Raw genomic sequence first — 21,228 nt, 5'->3', positions numbered from 1 at the left:
GGGCCCTCTGAAAGGAAACTGGACAATGAGCTTTAGCTTGGGTCTTTGTTGTGCATTTGTTTGTGTCCTTTACCGGTGTAATGTTTGAAAATTAACTGTTGTTTTACTTGAAATGTTTCTCGTTTTATTTTTTTGCAGTTTGCCAAATTCTTTATTAGGGGGTTTTCCCTTGATTCTGTGGAATGTTCTCTTGTGTATTCTTTGAGTTTCTGCAATTTCTTCGTTGAACGTTAATTTGTGCCTTCATTCAAGTTTCCTCCTGTGCCTTCTTGTCGCAGTTTCTTTTGTCTTCTTTAGCTTTCTCTTATTTTTCCTTTTAGATAGTAGGTCTGTCTTATTTTAGTTTCTCCTATGTCATTTGCTTTTGCATTTTGTTTTCTTTTAACTTCTGCTTTATGATTCTTTTGCTGGGAGAAAGGATTGAGAGACTCAAAGTCACTGAAAAAGAGGAATGTTTTGATGTGTTTGTTTTGCATGTGTATGTGAATTATGTTTATGTGCACTGATGTTGTGCGTCAGGTTTTATGTATTGTATATAATGTTTTTGAGTTGCCTTTATGTTTGTGTTCTGAAGTTTGTAAAATCATATTTTGCCTCATATTAAAAGATATGACCATTATGAACATTAATTTTTATTTGTTACAAAGGGTCAATTTCAGAAAGATAATTTACAAATGTAGATTTACTCTCATGTAAATTTACTCTTGCGCCTAGGTTTAAATCTTCACTTTTTTGCTACGCTCCACTTCTAAGTGCATACAAATATGTCTCCACCATTTGAAAGTAAGGCTGAATTTTTTACACATATGGAGAGATCTCCACAACCATAGCAGAGATATCTCTATAGCAAAATATAGGAAACATGAATACAATGTATTGTTTTTTTTTAAATACATACAAATATTTTAATGACAAATAAAATTGTAAACTAATTAAATTACATTTTAATAAACTAGAGTTAATAAAATAAAATATTATAGCACAATAACTCATCAAATGAATGATTCGTAATTAATTCGATAATATTAATTTATTTTAAATATGATATTTCTAAACGAAATGTAAAAAAAAGTTAAAGCCAAAATACGGTGTTCAATTTAACATTATTTTTATGATGTTTTATTTTAAATCTCTACAGCCATTATTTACTAAGTGATGGTGTTGCAGTACCTGTGCATGACCATGTCCACTACTAGACTAACTCCAAGGCTAGGATGGAGTACATATATGACTATTTTGTGGTCTTGTGGGATGTAGTAATTTTAGAATTGTAGCTAGTGAAAAGCAATGATCGTACTCTTTATTTACATGTCCCTCCCTTACCTCCTTCTTCCCTAAACCATTTATTTTCTCCTCTCTAAACCTTCCTTGGGTGTTTTAAGTACTCCCCATTTCCAGCCACTCCCCCGGTCACTGCCACATCTACTACTGAAACACATACTTATTTGTGCAGAGATCTCAACTTGAGAACACTGGCTCCAATTACAAGTTAGACAGATTTAGGTGTGAAGATGCCAAGTAGCTGAATTTGAGGACTGTCTGAGCTATGTGCCCTTGACTTGTTTTTAACGATGACACTTCTCCTCAGATGTAACTGGTACTACTACAGGAGACACACCCTGCAGGTAATGAATACCAGTTTATTGGTTCATAGGAAGCACTAGGGGACAGAGATGTATTCACATAGATCTCTCCTGTTCCAGGTTTCAAAGTAATTACTATGCCTCAAAGGCAGTTATGTTATGGCTACGGGTCAGTGGCGTGTTGACCAGCTGACAGAACTGTGGTGGATGTGCCACACTCACCTTACAGGTGGAATTTGTATATATGATTGGTTGTATCGCGATTGAGGTGGCAGACTCAATCCTGATTATTGGAGCTGACTTTCACAGGGTCATAATTGAGGCTGAATTGACTGCTGTGGCTTCAACTACTTTTGAGTGGCTTTTGATATAATTGGCAGTGAGCAACTCTGGAAAAAGTAACTACCTGAAATATGTCTGCAGAATATATTTCAGTTCCTTGTGTTGATGTGGACCTACTGACTGACTCATTAAAGCGGGCGTGTGCTATCCCCTGCCCTATCTCCGGACAGACTTACCCATTCAATTCAAAGACACTGCTTCCTTTTCTCCTAGAATAGGCAGAGCCCAAGTCTCATGTTTTCTTAATCAGTCTGCCAAGAAAGTAGGTGGCCCTTCATGAATAATGCATTAATAATCACCTCACAGTACATATTGAGAAAACAAAGGGCCTGATGTAGATGTCAGCGTAGGTGTTATTTCATCATAACTGTGACAGATATCCTGCTCACTGAAATCTAAATGCTATTATATCCTAAGGGATTTAGGGCCAGATGAATCAAAGCTTTTTGCATTCGCAAACGGTGCAAATGCCTGTTTGCGAATGTAAAAAGCCAATTTAGAATGTATCAAAGGCATTCTGAATGCAATTTTAAGGAATCGCTAAAATAGCAATTCCTTAAAATTGCGACCCTGTTAAGAGAGTCGCAAATTGTGACTCTCTAAATAAGAAATCGCTAATAAGAAATCCTTATTTGCGATTTCTAAAGCACATGTAACAAGCAATTCCTTAATGCGAATTGGGCATTAAGGAATTGCTATTTACCACCAAGTTGAACTTGGTGGTAACAATGTGCAAATTTTAAAAATGCATTTAAAATGAATTTTTTAAATTTACATGTAAAGCACACATGCCCTTTTGGCATGTGTGCACCTTACATGTTGTAAAATAATATATTTTGGGGTGCAGCAGAGGGTGCCTAGGGCCCCCAGGACCCTGGACTTTGCATTTCCAAAAATTGTGAATTCCAGTTAGGAATTCGCAATTTTGGAAATGCAAAAAATTCACAAATATGGGCCTACAGGCCCATAGGTGCGAATGGGGCCTGTATCGCAATTTGCGATTTCTAAAGCACATGTAACAAGCAATTCCTTAATGCGAATTGGGCATTAAGGAATTGCTATTTACCACCAAGTTGAACTTGGTGGTAACAATGTGCAAATTTTTAAAATGCATTTAAAATGCATTTTTTAAATTTACATGTAAAGCACACATGCCCTTTTGGCATGTGTGCACCTTACATGTTGTAAAATAATATATTTTGGGGTGCAGCAGAGGGTGCCTAGGGCCCCCAGGACCCTGGACTTTGCATTTCCAAAAATTGTGAATTCCAGTTAGGAATTCGCAATTTTGGAAATGCAAAAAATTCACAAATATGGGCCTACAGGCCCATAGGTGCGAATGGGGCCTGTATCGCAATTTGCGATTCGGTAATAGCATGTGCGATTTTTAAGAAATCGCTATTACCGAATTGCAAATGTGATACATTGCATTTTGCGAATCAGAAATAGCGATTTCTTAAAAATCGCTATTTCCGATTTGCAAAAGGCCTTTTTCATACATCTTGCCCTTGGATTTCGGCGGACGGGATATCCATTGCGACAGAGTAACCCCTCTGCTGACATCTAAACCAGACCCAAAGAGTCTAGATTTTGGGGAAAAAATAGTATAGATTTGTGGCGGACTGGAGGAAATCTGATAGAGAGAGAACATTCATATAAAATGTTCTGCTTTCTTAATCTAGGCAGGGAATTTAGGTCAGGTGTTTGTCCACTCTATGATAACCTTTGGCGGTTTAGAAAAGTCTAGTTGTGAATATGGGAACTATTTACTATGTCCCTTTTATTAGCTTTCAAAGGGAAAGTGCCACTGGCCATTCAGTAAGGTCCAGAACTACTGACCTTTGACCATAGAACCTCCTAGAAGTCATTGAGAAAAGCAATTTGAAACAGAAATTAAATCTTACACCCAACTCGGTGATTGAAGGGTCAATCATGAGCCTGGGCTGATATCATGACATGATTTAGTAGGGGCATGCAAAGTTAGATTTACACTCTTTGGATTCTAGCCATCAAAATAAAATCTACATCCTATGTTTGCACTCAAACATAGGATGGAGATTTTATTTTGGTGGCTCACTCATGTCACTACATAATAAAGAGTGAGAGATCATGGGTCAAGTCAGTTTGAAGGCAGGTGAACTTGCACAAATACCTGCATAATGATTTTGGTTGTATACAGAAGTGGGGTGTTTTTCCTCCCATGCAAGCAATGAAATGTTCAGCCATGAAAATTTGTGGAAAAAGAGATTAGGGTTACCTAGAAATGAAACCCTCCCTCACCCTAACTTTAAATTCTTTGGGAGATTATGAGATGTTTCCTTACGTTGATCAGAATCTAGCCTGACCGCCAAGGGTAGCAGTCCTCAAGTTCAGGCTGGCTTTAATGCTCAGAGAAGCATCATTTATTGGGGCTAATAGATGGTAATGAGTGGTAAATATACATATATTTTGATAGACTGCATTATGTTTTTTGCTTAACATCTATAGTTTTCAAACCTTTGATTGATCAAATATGATGAAATGTCATATTCTTCAGCAGCTAACCTTTTAGCTGACGTGCTCTTCTTAGATGTGAAGTTAGGTCTTGGTTGTTTTGGAATTTCTTAGAAAATGTGTGGCTCTAATTTATTAATTGTATAGTTTATGTCTGCTTTCTATGCATGATGCCTGTAATTGTTTGAAAAATATTATTGTGTTAATAATCTGATTGTTTGACTGATTAAATGATGTATTAAATAAATGTGGCAGGGACAGATGAGGCCCCCTTGAAATAATCGGGCACTGAAACCACTAGCCAGGTGAAATTCAACAAAACTCTGGGAATAGGAGATGCTTGAAGACATATCCCCATTTCATAAAAGCTATCTCACTTTTTAGGTCTGGTATGACAGTGCAGAGCTTTGAGAGTACCACTGGGAGGGAGGATTACACTACACCCACATTTCGGTTACCCTGAGTATGGGATATAATTGGGACAAAGGTGTATGCTTCCACCAAAGTGCTTGTATTGAACCTTTTGGCTTGGTGAAAGCCTATACACTGCAAAGCACTTTCTTATGAATTGTTGTGGTAAAGACAATAGAACAGGTGTATTTTATTGTGAAAATCATATGTGAACAGCAAACCATTTAAGTGTGGATTGTTATTACTCCATGAGAAAGCCTGCAGAGAATCATTTTGTTACATGGAATCTCACAGATTACCTAGTGGGCAAGTGTTTTGGTATTGGTTAACTCCTCTGAAACAAAAACCCTCATGAAAGTAGATTTGCACTGTGAGAATCTTTGTTAGGCCCTCTTGGAAGAGATAGCATTAGGCTTTGCCAATTGTAATTTTGTTCACATTTGCTATTTTATGACTGTACACCTGATGCGTGTTTTGTGGGAAATCTTAAGCTCAGTACAGCAGGTCTGGTTGTGTTAAGGTGACAGCTAAGTGCCTGACTGGCTCACAATAACAGGGCATTTCCGATGCCATAGGTTTAATGTTGATTATGAAAATTTTAAACAAAGGAGGGAGGCCTGATTTATTTACCACTTTACACTTACGTTACAGCCAATAGATCTTTAAGGTTGCAAATTGTTTTGCACATTGTTAAAGCTTGCAATCAGGTATTTTGCTTCATGAAATCTCTCAGATAACCTTTGTTGGTAAGGATTTTGTTGTTCGTCACCCCCTTTGACAAATCCTAGGGATTGAATATTTGAACTGTAATAATTCTTGCTAGAATAGTTTTGAAGGCCTGGCAGGCAGGATCTTGAATTTCAAAATCATCCGATAATACTTATGTCCATTCATATAACTACATATCCATACAGATACGGAGAGGGCCTTTGGGTCATCTGTCTTCTGCCACTTCTTTGTCTGCTCAGTGCCCGATGAATATTGTTGTGGTTACTTTTGCACAGTGTTTGCCTTTGTCACCTTTCCCTAATTCCCCTTTCCCATCCATTCACCGAGCCCCTAACTCTCTTCCCCAGGGCTGCGTGATTTATTGAGGTGTGACATAATTTTACACTATAAATGGATCACACACTTGCTGGGGTGAATGTAGTGATAGCGACACCAACTCACTGCATGACCTTCTATTACCTGAGCAATATTCCACACCGGCCCCATCATGTACCATTTAAACTCTGTTTCCATCCATGACAGTGAACTGCTAGGGGTAATGGTTCAGTACACGTCAGTCATTGGCTCTTTTGCCCTCTGAATGATAGCATTTTCTGATCACACGTTCAAATCTGCCTGGAAATGAGTGTGTTTAATTAAGGGCCCGGTCTGGTTGGCCAGTCCTTTAGCTTTCAATTTTATCCTTTAATAGTTCCTTTTCCACCTATTTGCTTTTCCTCTTCTCATTTAATTTTTCTTAAGAGGGTACCACAGCTCCTCAGACAGAGATAACAGTCCGCTTGATTGCTGCTCAGTTCATCTGCAGCGCACCACATCCCACATGGCCACTTACTCTAACGCAGTTACCATTTTGGAATGCTGTTGTCCACAGTGTATCAATGTTTTAACATTCGAAGATGGCCACCATATTGACTGTAAATATAACAGCATTATTGTAACTGTAAAACAATGATATACTATGTACATTATCACTACAAGGGGAACACTAGCTGCTATGTTTAGTTTCATTCTTTTTAGCGTATACCTGTTGTGTTTAGATGGCAGTATTGTTTATTCTTTCTACTTGTATTATTTTCACTTATCTTGCATATGTTGTTGAGTTTGTTTTTGTTTTATTGTGGTTGTAATAGAGGGTGAATGAAAGAATGAGTCAGTGGGTGGGTGAATAACTGCATGAGTGAAAAGGTTAGTGGCAGAGTTCACCTTTGATGACTTATTGGCAGGGTCACTGGGAATATGCGATATTGCGGCAGTTGTGAGCTTCGCATAATTGTAGATTTGGCACATAATCCATCATCTGCTGCAAAATCTGCATTTTTTATCAAAAACATTTTTCTAACTCAAACAGTTTAAAAGTTAGTAAAAACGCAGCAGCACGTGTTGCTCCCCAGTGGAAAGCCTTTGGAAAGGTTGACTGGTCACTTTTCTGTACTTCATTGCTATATTTGGATGTTACATTGGTACTAATGAGGTGCAACTAATGTCCAGACAGTGTTAACAAGTTTAAAAATGACAAAATAATGAAGTATTACTATCAAAAAATATGCTGCATAATTTGTCTTTTCTTGCCACATAATTTACTAAACCTTGCTGCATAATTTGACGCTCCCCTGCCACATAATTCCGGTGGTCTGCTTATTGGATTCCTAAACCCATCAATGACACAAATGGCACTTTCATTTGCAACCCAGACCTATTGGCATTGCCATTAGGAATCCCCAATCATTCTCCCTGTGTTGATGACTCTAGGGGACTTGGGATGCAGAGAAGGTGTCATAAGCAAGGGCTGAAGGCTGGTAAAATGGTTACATGGTTAAAAAAAAACAGGACAAACGAGTAGATGGGTAGAAACTACTGAAAATTTAGAAGAGGTGTTTTGGAAGAAAGACACAGGCAAACCTACAGTATCGTGAGACAGTTATTGGGATTTTTACTCTTGCCGGGTATGGTGCAGTGATACATACATAGTTCGTTTTGTAGCTGGTTTGTTCCTTCCATGCTTTTCAGAATGTGGTCTACCGACACAGCAGGAGACTGTGAGCAGGGAGGAGATAGCCTCCTCAACTAGTCACCCACCGGGGGTAAGGTCCTGAGTCCCAAATGAATACCAGCAGAATTGAAAAAATATGGACACCCTTACTGAGCCCAGGGCTGCTGGGACTTTATAGGCTGCAAGGTCATAGTTGAAACTTTCTGGAGACATGAGGCAAGACAGGCTTAATGACTGAGTCATTAACCGGGTAAACCAGTGGTTCTTAACCTTTTGAATCCTGTGGACCCCTACTTAATCATTACTGGAACTCGGGACCCCCACTGAATCATTTTTGGAATCTGGTGACCTCCACTCAGTCATTACTGGAAACAGGGGAAACCAGTCTACACATTTCGATGATTTGAACCAGAAAACAATACACAAAAATACAGAAACAAGCATTCATCAACATACACAAAATATTTAATCTTTATTTTATTCAAAAGAAATATAAAATAAATCAAAATGTTAATGTTTAGTGGGAAGGTTGGGGCTTTTCCAGACTCCACTGAGGCCACTCTACCTTCTGTTTGATGCACTTGCACAGCTCCCACAAATCAATCTGAGGATAATAACCTAATTTTTAGCCTTCAACTTCAAATTCCTTCACAAGGTCAGAATGTTTTAAAATGTTCTTCTTTATATTTTGCTTTTTCATTTATATACACTTTATTATTCTGTTAATATTATTTCATTTTCAAAGCAGACCCCTTGAGTAGGCTTTGCGGACCCCCAGGGGTCTCTGAACCACAGGATAAGCACTACTAGGGTATACCATTTACAATTTATTGTGTGTCTGTGTAATGTTTTTTGTCAGTGTTTGATGTTTGCTGTGTGTCTCTAGCGTGTGTTGCCCTTAGGCTGCTGTCATTTTGCTTGACTTGTGAATTTACATTGACACTTGTGAATGTGACTGTATGATGATGTTGCATCAGTACAGATGGATGTGTGCATGAAATGTTTTGAGGATTAGTGACAGGCCAGGCACCCAAACGTCCAGAAAGTGATTACCTGTGTCAAAGAGGATGACTTTAAAAGCCATCCCAGGGTCCTGGAAGATCCTTTGACTACCGTAGAAGTCATTTTCATATCATCAGACATCACCAAGCTCTGAAAGTCATCAGCAGAGTTTAGAAAAGAGTGCCTGATGATTTGAGAATGAAATGAAATGATTACCTGATCACTTCTCAAGATGACATTGTTCCTGATGATTTGAGGCTGAATTGAAGATGTCTATATGATTACTTCATACTCACTTTAGGGAGAGACCCCTCTTTTGCCCAGGAGTACATACAAACACAAAGGGCAGCAGAGAAGACAGCCTCAAGAAAATGCAATCATGCCAAGGAACGGAAAGCACAAACAGGGAGACATTGAAGGAGGAGGTCTACCATCTTTGAAAGTGTTAGCTGGGATGTCATAACTGGCTGAATGTGTCACATGTGACAGGGGTGCGCCTCTCAGCTGTGCACAGAATGTTTAGATACCACTGCAGGGCATGCATGTCTTGGTTACTGTGATGCCCCAGGTACTGCAGCAGGAGCCCAGCTGGACAAGTCAGAGAACATCTGGGTCCCACAGTCTGCTAACTGGTCATCAACCTCAGTGAAAGGCCAACGTGTGTGTGCATGCATGTCAGTCGTGTCAGGGGCGTAACGCAGGCCCCTGCAGCACTGGGAGGAAGGGCCCCTGCCTTTAAAAGGGCCCCATTCAGTCCAAGATTAATAATTATCTGTGAGATATGGGAAACCCGAGGGCCCCCCTGATTACATTCTGCAGAAGGGTCCCTGTCATTTTGCTTTATGCCACTGTCACGTCGGGGAGGCATCTGTAATTTCAAACAGTACTTGTGTCTAGAATTACTTTTTGTATTGTTTTTTCAGTTTTATATAGCCTGAACTTGACCCAAAGGTATTGGATTACTTTACATGAGAACCAGTTACGTTGAACAAGGACACATTCATTTTTGGTCAACACAGGGAGATTAAGTGATTTGCCAAGAATCACAGGATGTTGAACCAACACAGAGCCTCAAACCTGGTTCCCCAGCTCCAATGTCAGCAGCTCTGGCAGTTACACCACAACCTCATCCTTTGTCTAACATTCATAGGCCTGTAGGCATATTACATCTCTGTGGCTCTTTCAGTGGCGTAACAAAACTTGAGGGGGGCCCCTGCTAAGTCCCTGGAGGGGGCCCTCTCCCCCCTGGACCCAGTCAATGTGCTGAGGGGGCCCCCTGAAGCTCGTCCCCCCACAGAGCCGGGACTGCGGGGGCCTTTGTTACGCCACTGGGCTCTTTGCACCTCCGCAAATGTGTGTGTGTGTGGGAGAGAGTTGGAGGGTACTATCTTATGTGGCTAGATGTCATGTGCTGTCATCTCGCTCAGGATGCTCGTCTGCAGCTGTTCACTTTGTCAATAAACAACCACAATTGGGCCCCATCACCACTCTTAGGTGCAGTCTCAGAAGAGAGGCCAATAGTTAAATGGGCAAGAACACTCCTTCACTCCGTTTTCCTTTCAGAGGTGCAGACATATATCCATGCACTAGACCTCCGCTCTCTCAAGGACTGAAACCCACACACAGGGCTTTAAGTGTGCTGGGTCCCTACGGGTCTCAGTAGCCTTTCGGGCTCTGTATTTGTGTCCTTAACATCTCATGCAAAAACACTGATCGAACGATCAATGTAAAAAACGTGAAGGTAATCCATGCTGTTCCTGTCTATATTTCATATGGTTTATTTAACCTTTCATTCCCTTCGAGTGTTTCATTTTTCCAGGATGTTGTGTTAAGCTTTTGTTTTCTTTTCAGCCAGCATGTTCCTCTTGCCTAGGGCAGAATTTGAAGTGAGTTGCATCCAGGTGTTCTTAATGGAACACAGCTAAAGGCAGTGTGAGATTCTATCAGTGCCTGTCAGGAGCAAAATGTGTTCTGAATACTTGGTCATCCAATCCTTGGCCTCTGTGCAATACTCACAAAACAAGGATCAAGTATGTCACTTATTGTTGTGATTCTATGCAAACATGTGGGTGAGTGGCACTCTAAGCATATATTAGTGTATTATATTTAAGCCACACCCGCTAACTATATAGGCCCGCCACTTTCAGGGACCCCCCCAACTTTTAACAATCCACTTAAAACCCTGCATACACACAGCTAGTGTACCTCAGTTCTCCTGATCTGCTGCACTCTCTGATTTTGGGATCTAATCCAGGGCTTAATTTGTAAATAAAAATGTGCTGCTGCCCAAAGCTCTCCTCTGAAACATGAGGCTGCTGCAATTAAATGTGTGGGCATGGAATACTGAGGCAGCCTAATCCTGAAGCCATCTTGGGCCTTTTTAATCCATTTACAGCCACTCCCTGCCCCTTCGGGTCACTCTTGCAGCTTTCTCTTTTTTCCCTTTGTGAGGCGTTTCTATCTTTCTTTGCTCCGTCTTTCCCATATGTGTCTTTTGCTCGCATTAAATGCTTGAGGCAGAAAAATAAGTGCTGGTGCCCCGCACCGGAAACCACCGGCTCAAATTAAGCACTTATCCAATCACAACTCTATTGCTCCACATTCAAGCCTTTATTGAGGCTGAACAAAGATATTTTAAGGCATGGTCAAAGTGGGATCTGGCCCAGGGCCCCAGCTTATCATGGCCCCCCTGATAGATCTGGCTCTATTCTCCGTACAATTCTACCCTGATGAACTTGAATGTCTAGATTACTTTTTGGTAATTTTCATTACTCCGATTCTTCCTCCCTCGTCCCAGTACTTATGACACTCCCTCCTTTCTGCCCTTCCTGAGAGCCTTTATCAACAATCTGATAGAATGCTTTGTAAAACAGGAGTTTATAGGAGGACGACTGTCGCCATCCATTAAAATAGAAAAAAGCCTAAGAAGTGGTGACCATTTGGAGTTTGGAGGCTAAATCCTCAATGGGTAAGGAATGGGACGAGGAAGGAAAAGAGGAGGTAATGATTTTTTAAACTGATATTGTTTTAAATGCCATTTTATTTTTAATAGAGGTAATGTGTAGGAGTCTAGTACTGACATTTTGAAGAGAAATGTTGTGTTTATGTTATTAAACACTATGCAACATCAATACAAAAGTTCCTTTTAGATTAATACAGGACCTCACATATGAAAAATATTGCAGTAGGTCTGTTGCTATATTGAAAAAACAAATGATTACCACTAAATATTAAATGGAAACACATATAGATTTTAGACTATTCTGCAGTGTCAGTGACCTGACCAAAAAGTGCACAAAAAAGCTGAAATTGGGTCATAAATCCAAAGTTGCTCTAAACAGGGCCCCCCAAAGTATGTCTGGCTCAGGGTCCGAGAATTCCTAAGATGTCCCTGAGGCTGAAAAGTCCCTCTGCAGAACTGATGGGCAGGCGGAGCTCAGGTAAAAACACCCCATCCTACCCACTGCCGCTTTAAATCTAAATCTGCGCCCGCCCCATGCTGCACTCTCTGATAGCTCACTCTTTCTTAGAACTGGGTGCTGGCAAGGAGCCCAAGCAACTGAGCACGGACAAAGGACAGTCAGTTCCTTCGCCGTTGGGCAAATCCCGCTCCCGTCGGGGGTAGCCTTTGGCAGAGGGGCATCTGGGGCAGAAACCCAGACTGGGCAGGAGTTGCCAAGTTCGGAGACAAGGACGGCCAATCATCCGGCCCTCCCACATGTTGGTGATTGTTCTCTGGAGTACTGAGGGGGCGGGGCGCTAAATTCCCGGACGCCGTGACGGGCCCCCACAGCCACCCCCAAAAAGTCCCCCTTCTTGGCAGCGCTTCATTTAGAAGACCCACTCTGAGGACCGGGAAGAAGGAGTAGAACGGTGTTGTGTCACTGCCACCAAGCGTTCATTTGGAGAACTGCAGATACAAAATAAAAGTTCCCACCTGGTCAGTTTTTATCGACCTGACCTTATACTGTAAAAGTCAAGGCTGATTAAAACGCTAGGCAAAAAGATGAAATTTTACAGTTCTTCCCCTTTGAAATGCAAACCTAAAAACAACAGTGACATAAAAACTCAGTAAAACATTTCGAAGCAGTCTAAATCGTTTCATAATGATTATCAAAGTAATCAGGGGGCTGATTGCCTTGCGCCAAGAGCACCCTGACAATTTTACATGACTTTTTTCTACCTGGCTATTCCAGGAAAGCAAAACATAAACAAATGGGCGGTATTTTTTCCCGAGGAATGGTGGCAGCCTTAATCAGACCTTTGCTGCCTTGCATCACAAACACTACGCCCTGTAAATATTGCGCAAACCTTTTGGCGAGGGACAGCGCCTCGTCTTCTAGTCATACGATCGTGGGATGAGGGAAATTTTGCAACATCAACAAACACAGCCCTACAGCGCCCTTGCCCATTTTCAGTTAGTGTTTGACCCCGCCTTCTCTCTCCCCATGCCCTTTGCCCCTCCCCGTCGGATGCAGACCTTTTAAACGCTGGAGACAGATGCGGAGGCATCCCTCATTTTATTCCCTCTTTGGAGGTGACGAGTTCAGCTGGGGGAGCTCGCCGTCAGCCCCGTTCCTCTGGGGCTTCAGCTGTCCGCCACCCCCTTCTTAAGACCCCTGACCCTGCGGGTCTCCCCGTCACCCCTCCTCTTCCTCACTGCTTCACCAGAATGTGGGTCCTGGGTCTCCTCACCTGCTCTCTACTGTGCACGGCTTCCACAGTGCCATCCGAACGATAAGTGAACCAGCCTGTGAGGTAATGGGAGGGAGATCAATACGGGGGAACTTTTCCTCTGACATCAGAGGCTCCATCTGTGGTAGAGCCTGGATCCTCTACGGAGTAGAACCAAAATTCGACAAATGTATATGGTGTGATGGATAGCTACTGTGGTCGAGTCTGTAAGGTTTAAAGCAAGGGATAGATATGCTGTTTGAACTTTGATCAGACCGTATATAGAACCTGTGGGATACGTCTTCTTTCCAAAGCCTGAGCCTGTAGACTTGTGTCTTCCCCAAAAATTAACCTGCTTTCTAAAACTTGAGCTTCGAAGATCTATGGCACCCAATTTTGAGGTTACCTCTGGCATACTTGTCTGAGCATCTCAGATTAAACCTTTGAAGAACTAAACCAATGCCATGTGTATGAGTGAGTTGAGTCATGATGTTTGGGTGTTTGTGACGAACAGAGGAAGGTAGAGGGAGGGAGGCCCCTTAAAGAGCAGATGTGAGGGTGATGGTACTAGTGAGAACAGGACCTGATGTAACCCTTGACCTCTAAATTCTTCCCTTATAGTTACTATGCAGTACTGATCCCAGCAGAGATCCACTTCCCACACACAGAACGGGCCTGCGTCCATCTCACCAGCCTCAATGAGACTGCACACCTAACAGTCACTCTTCACCTGCAACAGGTCAACCTAACCCTACTGGAAGAAAAAGTTCAACCCACCACATACTTCAAATGTGTCTCTTTTCAGGTACAGTATTCTGGATTTGTGAGTGGGAGGGGACTAGAGGCACTGAAAATTGATGGTTGGCAGTGGCCAGGTCTGAGTGGTTAAAGGCCAACACAGAGATAGTACAGAATCCAACGCTAGCTGACTAGAAATGTACGGTCCACGGTAAAGTTTAATGACTGAATGTAAATGAAAGTGAAATCTCATCTCATCCGCAAGCAGTAGATCCTTCATTGTAGCCACCTAAATGCATCCTAATAGAATGCTCTGGTAATGCATTTAAGTACCTTTATTTCTTAATCTCCAAATTAAGCATCTCACACCTTTTTTCCATCTTCAAATTACTTTTTTGATTGTGTTATTTTTCTGTTCTACTTCACCCCGCGTAAGTTTAAACATTACCTGCTCAGGGCTATGACCACATTTCCAGAATGATGCTGGCCGTCATGTGCTTGAGTGTTAGTTTTTTAAAGGCCTTACAAACCTTTAGTGGTCACAGAGCTTGCAGAAGCTAATGGAGCACCAATCTGATCCAGTGGGATCCAGGAGATCCTCACACTATGCCACAAGTTCCAGAATCTCTTAGAAGATGACATATTTGGGCAATAATATGTTAAACTATACGTGTACTAACCTGTCTCACAACATTACATATACAATGCACAAGACAATGAGAATGAACGACTGTATCAGTGCCGAATATGCTTCACTGGTAGCCAGTTGTCACTTATCCCTCTGAGCTGAGCTTATATATCCAAAGGTGCTTTCATTCCTTTGCAAGAGTCTTTTAGCCACCAAAAAAGCTCACTACTGGCAAACTTTTATATTGCAAAGCAAATGGCTCTGTCAGCCTTTACTTTTTCTAGGCCCTACAGAGAAAGGACTTCCCCTGATCGTTGCCTTCTGTTTGTCAATAAATGGTACATTGTCCATGTTTTTTAAAGTACGCACTGAGCAGTAGATACTCCTTTACTCACACTCACTTATTCCACAAAGAAATCGGTAACATTTTCCCTCTCTGAATCTGCATGTGGGTCTAACTCATGAGGTCTTCACAGTTCATGAGCAGCATCCGACTTCTTGGGCCCAATTCAAAAAGAGACTCACATGTGGTAACGATATAAGTGCAGAATCTATGTACTTGTGGTGGAATCTCCATACTCTTGGTGGAATCTCCGTACTCGTGGTGGACTCTCCGTACTCGTGGCAGAATCTCCGTACTCGTGGTGGACTCTCCGTACTCGTGGCAGAATCTCCGTACTCGTGGAGGAATCTCTGTACTCGTGGCGGAATCTCCTCACGGCGCACTCTCTGCAGAGTGCCATGTGGAGATTTTATCACAAATGTGGGGACTCTGCACTTGTAACTTTACTACGCATATCCGGCCTCTTGTGTGGATTGTGTCCTGAGTTGGCACAGACGCACAGGTTCACTCTGTGGCAGCATCCATCATGTGCCACTTCATTCCTCATTAGTTGCCTGGCCTTGTCCCCTGTCTGAATTAATCTTCATAACCCTGGTTGTAGGACAATATATCAGGTACCATATTATTTTTTAACATTTATATTTCATCCAAAGCCTCAGACATAATTGAGTTATTTTCAGAATTTACTTCTCATTTTGCCATTCTACTGTCTACATTTACATTGTGTTACATTATCCTGTAGTATGTGATTTTGTTAGTATATACTTTCAGTATAGTGCATACCTAGCCATAACCCTTGTCCTAATGCTTACATTACAACTTTCCTTCCTATACAGGTGCATACAATTTACCTGCAAGAGGTATTATGACTCCCTATGTCATTGCGATGCAATTACAGTGATATTACTGTTGCACAATATTTTGCACGCAATATTGTGATTATGCACCAGATGCATTGGGAACTGATCAGAGATGTTTTGGACATTGCATAGACAAAGTGGACTCTGGCCCAGGGCCCCCACCTTTTAAGGGGCCCCAACATTAAGCTTTCAGGGTAGCCCTAGACAGTGACAGAACACAAACATGTCAATGTGGACAAACTGAAAAGGGGCTTCGAAGTCTCTAATATTTCAAATCTATTTAAAAGCTTTGCATTGGATGTGAGCCCCCCCCCCAAAAAAGGCCCCCTTAAAGGTTTTGGGGCCAAATAAAAGGATTGTCAATGATCAGACCATAGTTGCGGAGCACTTGGATGAGCTGAAAATGGATAAGAAATTCAGAGTTGTTCTGAGCATAGGGACTCAAAATTATGTTTGGCTTGGGGCCTCTAAAGTCCCTAAGGTGTCCCTGAACTGACCAATGTCTTAGCTGATGAACAGGTGTCACTCAAAGACTGTCTGCAGAGGTCATGACCACTGTCTTTTCTCTCTAAATTTCTAGATAAAGGTGTCTCTAACTTAGTTCATATTCTTCCTCACCAGCTCATGACAAAAGCTGGTCCCAACTATGAAAAAGCTTTAGGCATTTTTGGGGCAGAATAGGTTTTAACTATGCCATGTCAGTTCATAGACCCACAACTCACTGATTTAAAAATTCATTAAGTCGACTCATAGACTGTTACTTTTTTATCGATTACCAACTCATCAACAAATAAATCAATTATCCAAGCAAAAAAAAAGAATCATAGTCAAATTAAAATAATGTTTATTGCTAGAAAAATATGACAATTAGATATTTGCATAAAAAAAATTATGCATTGGAAACATCTTTACTTTAGTTGAGGAAGGAGAAGCGGTGAGGTGACTAAAGCTGCCGTGATTCGGAAAAAAACAACCAATCTGTCTGTGCCTCCACCAAAGAAAGAGTGACTTTTCTAGTTCTCTTGCAGATTGCTTTAATGCCCCGGGGCAAAAATCATTCCATATAAAACTGCAAAAAAGTGTTGCTATCTGTAAGGAATAAGTTTTGATCCTAGCTGATAATAAGTCATTTTCATAGTTTGCAAGATGGCCAGGCACCTAGGAGTCCTTGCTGGGAACATCTGTCCTGATGTGTAGGGTGTGCAATTTTATCTTGATAGAGCCAACTTAGCATATCATCCTTCAGAAGTTTATAAATTGAGAACAAATCAACTGAGAAATTGTGTCAACTATTATTCAAAGCCATTTAATGGGTAAAAAGTGCAGTTTGATTCACTACATAAAACCAAATCAGAACTTATAATTATATTATTATGCAGTCGTTGGTATCAGTTTTCATCTGATGTGGTATTATCTCTTGGAATACCACGTGACATTGGTTTGTTTCCAAATCTGGATTCTAAACTTTGCTGTGACTACCACACTTTCAGGTTTTTCCGCAAATAACTTTCTTCACGTAGAATTCCTACAGAGGAAAACACATATGGCCTGACCCACAAACTGTACTTTTGAGTAAGTTTACACTTTTGTATAAGTTTAGTACTTTTAGATGCATAATGTTCAACAAGTCTACAGAACAATTTCAAAATGATACAGCTACTAATAGGAAGGAATAATTGTTTTTAAGTGTGTTCATAATAAACTTCTTAAACTACAGATAAATGAACTTCTTTAAAACATGTAATTAAAAATGTTTTATTTAATAAAACAGCGATAGTATGAATAATTCTAGAAAAGTTTCCAGTATTATTTTGGTTTAGCAGCAATTTTCTGCTGGACTAAAAGAAATATACTACATAACAAAGTTGTTAATGATTTTGCGTGTCTTGTATTTGAGTTCTAGCCCCTATCAATGATAACCTGATATGATGTACAGTGAAATTTTTCATGTGTGATTCTCGTACAGGTACCGCTCCCCGCAGGTGGCTCTGAGGAGGTTGGGCACGTGGGAATTTCTGTTGAGTGTGAGGGCCACAGACTGAAAAACAAGAAGAAGGTGCTTTTGAGAACTGTCAAAAGTGGGACATTTTTGCAGACCGACAAAGCTGTGTACAAGCCGGGACAGACAGGTACCCCTCAGATATATTCTCCCTTCTGTCCTCAAGTCAGAAACTTGGTTAGGAGTTTTGAGGAGTTCAAGCTCTCCAACCATTCGAAACTCACACCTTATAGCATTATAACTGAAGGAAAGAGTGAATGAAATGGTGCAATAGTGAGAAAAATTGCAAACTCAAAACGTATTGAAAGAGAAAAAGTGCAACAGAAAGAATTACTAAAAATTGAAAGCAGTACTGAAACATTAGTAAAAAAACAAGTGATAGCAATGGTGAATGAGTAAACAAGCAAAAGAAATGAACATTGAAGGGATTATGATGTTCAAAGAGGAAATAGAGGTCCAGACAGTGATTGAAGGAATCATTGGAGGGAAAATGAAAGAAAAGATGAGGAAGATGGGATGTAACTTGTGAAGAAAAACATGTTGGAAACCGTGATGAAAGAAGCGGAAAGAGATTGATACATTTGCATGATTATGGACTATCAGTGCAACTTAACACGATGTGACAGTGAAAAAGAGAAAGTGGATATGTTACTTGGGGTCCAATTCACAGTATTTTTTTCATAGTTTAAGAGAAATTTACTAATGGCAAAAAGTTAACTGACTTGGGCCTTAAGTACAGTGATATGGGGCTACTCCAACTTCTGCTAAACCAGTTCCTGTTCCCCAACCACTTTGAGAGCTGTAAGGTGAAACACACTTCTGTGCTATGGAAGAGGGTGCACTTGAGCTAAACTGACCTCAAGGTGTGGGTGTTCGCATACCTAGAAGCAACTTACTAACACTCACTTCTTGCCTTTGCAGTGAAATTTCGCATTGTGACTCTGAATGAGGACTTTAGTGCAGAGAACAAGCCGGTAAGCAATCATGAGCAGAGCAGTGGGGTGCTCCTCATGGGCAAAGAATATCCATTACATTTGTGAGATGGGTGCCTGCCTAGAAAAACCTTACCAATTGCCAATGAGATGACTTTTGAATTAGAAGGAAAACCCAAGGGATCACTGCAACTAATGTTATTGCCTTGGTTCATACTTCTGTGGAGTGTGAACAAACTCAAACATCTGTAGAAAGCCTACTGTTAATGTCTAGTTGTATAGGTAGAGCAAATATACAGCCTAGGACACTGATCCTTAGAGGGCAATCCATTTCACTGATCTTCTGTGGTTAGCAAATTTCCTTAGTATACTGGCTTAGGAAGCATGTAATTCGGTCTCACATTTTTCAGCTATCAAATCTATCACAGCTTATAGTTCAGATAATCACCCTGTTGAGTGTTCAATAGGTTGTGCACCAATTTTTCGTCATATGAGCATATCTTCTGAATTAGGAAAGTAACATGGATATTTGACTGTCTTCTTTCTAACAATGTCCACTGTTCTCTTTCAGTACTCTCTGGTGCAAATCCAGGTAAGCACCTTTAAGATGTCTTCTTTGTCCATCATGCCTTTTTTGTTGTTCACCTCCTGTTGGATTTGATATGTTTAGTATGTCTTGTTTTTTTCCCACAATTTCCAGAGCATTTTTCATTTTATTCATTATGTTGCAGCTAACTGTTTTGGCATAAAGCACTATTTACGACAGAGATTCAGTTGTGATTGCTAGTTGAACTAATGAGTCCAGTGACTTTTTCTGACAAGTAGATGGTAAGGTATGGCCAGTGGATGCAGAGCTGGATTATGGATCGAAGGGTATGGGTCTTAGACCATGATGTTGCTCTCTTCTTTGAGAAGTCATCGTGCTTCCGGGTTGCTACAGAGGTTGGAGATGGATAAAAGGTACTATTAAATAACCTATGTTATAGATGTATAATACTTTTTTGGTGGCATTGCAAATATCATTCATCTCTATCCACCCTTTACAGTAAGCCCCTTATTATGAGTGGTGAAAGTTCACCCGATTGGAATTCCCAACATCCACTCCCAGTTGTCTGTGGACCCAAAATCATCACGTCTGCAAAATACAGGTCTGACGTTTCCAATCCCAGAAAGACTGTGGAAGAAGCAACTGGGCACGGGGCAAAAAGGATCTTGGTGACTTGGGTGCTAGATAAACAAAAAGTGAACATGGGAACAATGTGGATTGAGGAGAAAGGAGAGAGCAAAAAGTGAGAGCTGGGAGGCAAGGATGTCATTGTACAAGTGGAAGGAGTGGAAGGGGAAGAGACCAAGGAAAGAGATCGACTCTCATGGAGTGATGAAAGAAAAGAAAAAAGACCCCCTCCAGGCAAAATTTTAAAGGAAAAAAAGTCATCCAGTCGAAATACCCTGGGCCTGACATATTTCTGAATAGGATAGATATAAAATGGGGAGGAAAGCTATCAAATCAAGTTCAGAGACCAGAAAAAGACAACAAAGCCATCCAAGGCCTATTCTGAGTGTATGTAATGTATTGGGAACAATAGATCTGCGATGCAAAGCTAAATTTCTGTAGCAAGACCGAAAAAAGAAAAAGGTCTTCCAAACAAACCCTTTTAATTGTTGAAAATAAAGATTAACCTAGAACCTACGCTCCCTGAAGTTAAATCAATGTGGAAAAGGTTTGACATGTAAGGTTTTGTATTTTGTGTGAAAGTTAGAGAACATAAGACCAATTATTTCGATTCCTATGTCTATTCCACAAAACGCATGCGCTATTTATGTCTGTACAATAAACATTACATTGATACAAGAAATACTTATATTGTTGCCTTACTGAATACCATGGAGCTGATTTGCAAAGATTTTTAGGGGGTCATTACAACCCTGGCGGTTTTTAACCGCCAGGGCTGTTCTGGAGGAAGTACCGCCAACAGGCTGGTGGTGGTTCACAGGGAATTACTGCACACCGCCACAGTGGTCCCGGCGGTTTTAATCCGCTAGGGCAGTGCTGCTTGCAGCGCTGCCCAGGGGATTACGAGTCCCCCTACCGCCATCATGGCGGTTTCAACCGCCATGAAAAGGATGGTGGTAAGGGGAGTCTCTGGGCCCCTGGGGGCACCTGCACTGCCCATGTCACTGGCATGGGCAGTGCAGGGGCCCCCTGCCATGGCCCCGTGCAGCTTTTCACTGTCTGCACAGCCGCAGCACCGCTGGATCCATTTGGAGCCGGCTCCTGTGTTGCGGCCGTGATCCCCGCTGGGCCGGCGGGCAGAAACCAGGTTTCGGCTCGCCGGCCCAGCGGGGATCTCATAATGACCGCTGTGGGAGTGCGGCCGCATTGGCGGCCGCCCTGCGCTCCAACCTTGGCGGGCAGCTTCAGGTTGTAATGAGGGCCATAGTGTGTAATATGTGCCTACAAATTTAAATATGTATGCAGGAGATATTCTTGCACAATCTGCATT

At 41.3% G+C, this 21,228-nt stretch overlaps 1 protein-coding gene across 1 annotated transcript in view; it reads left to right on the top strand.

Moving 5' to 3' along the window:
* The window catches only part of LOC138303653 (alpha-2-macroglobulin-like protein 1), a 192,945-nt gene that overhangs the window by 17,810 nt on the left and 153,907 nt on the right, over positions 1 to 21,228 (top strand). Inside the window, exons 2-5 of the mRNA XM_069242956.1 lie at positions 13,846 to 14,029; positions 17,760 to 17,922; positions 18,714 to 18,766; positions 19,296 to 19,316. Coding sequence (XP_069099057.1) covers positions 13,846 to 14,029; positions 17,760 to 17,922; positions 18,714 to 18,766; positions 19,296 to 19,316 — 421 coding nt within the window. The remainder of the gene's footprint in view (positions 1 to 13,845; positions 14,030 to 17,759; positions 17,923 to 18,713; positions 18,767 to 19,295; positions 19,317 to 21,228) is intronic.

The sequence above is a fragment of the Pleurodeles waltl genome, chromosome 7, assembly GCF_031143425.1.
Source record: "Pleurodeles waltl isolate 20211129_DDA chromosome 7, aPleWal1.hap1.20221129, whole genome shotgun sequence".
Taxonomy (NCBI): domain Eukaryota; kingdom Metazoa; phylum Chordata; class Amphibia; order Caudata; family Salamandridae; genus Pleurodeles; species Pleurodeles waltl.
This window is presented reverse-complemented; position numbering and strand designations above follow the sequence as displayed.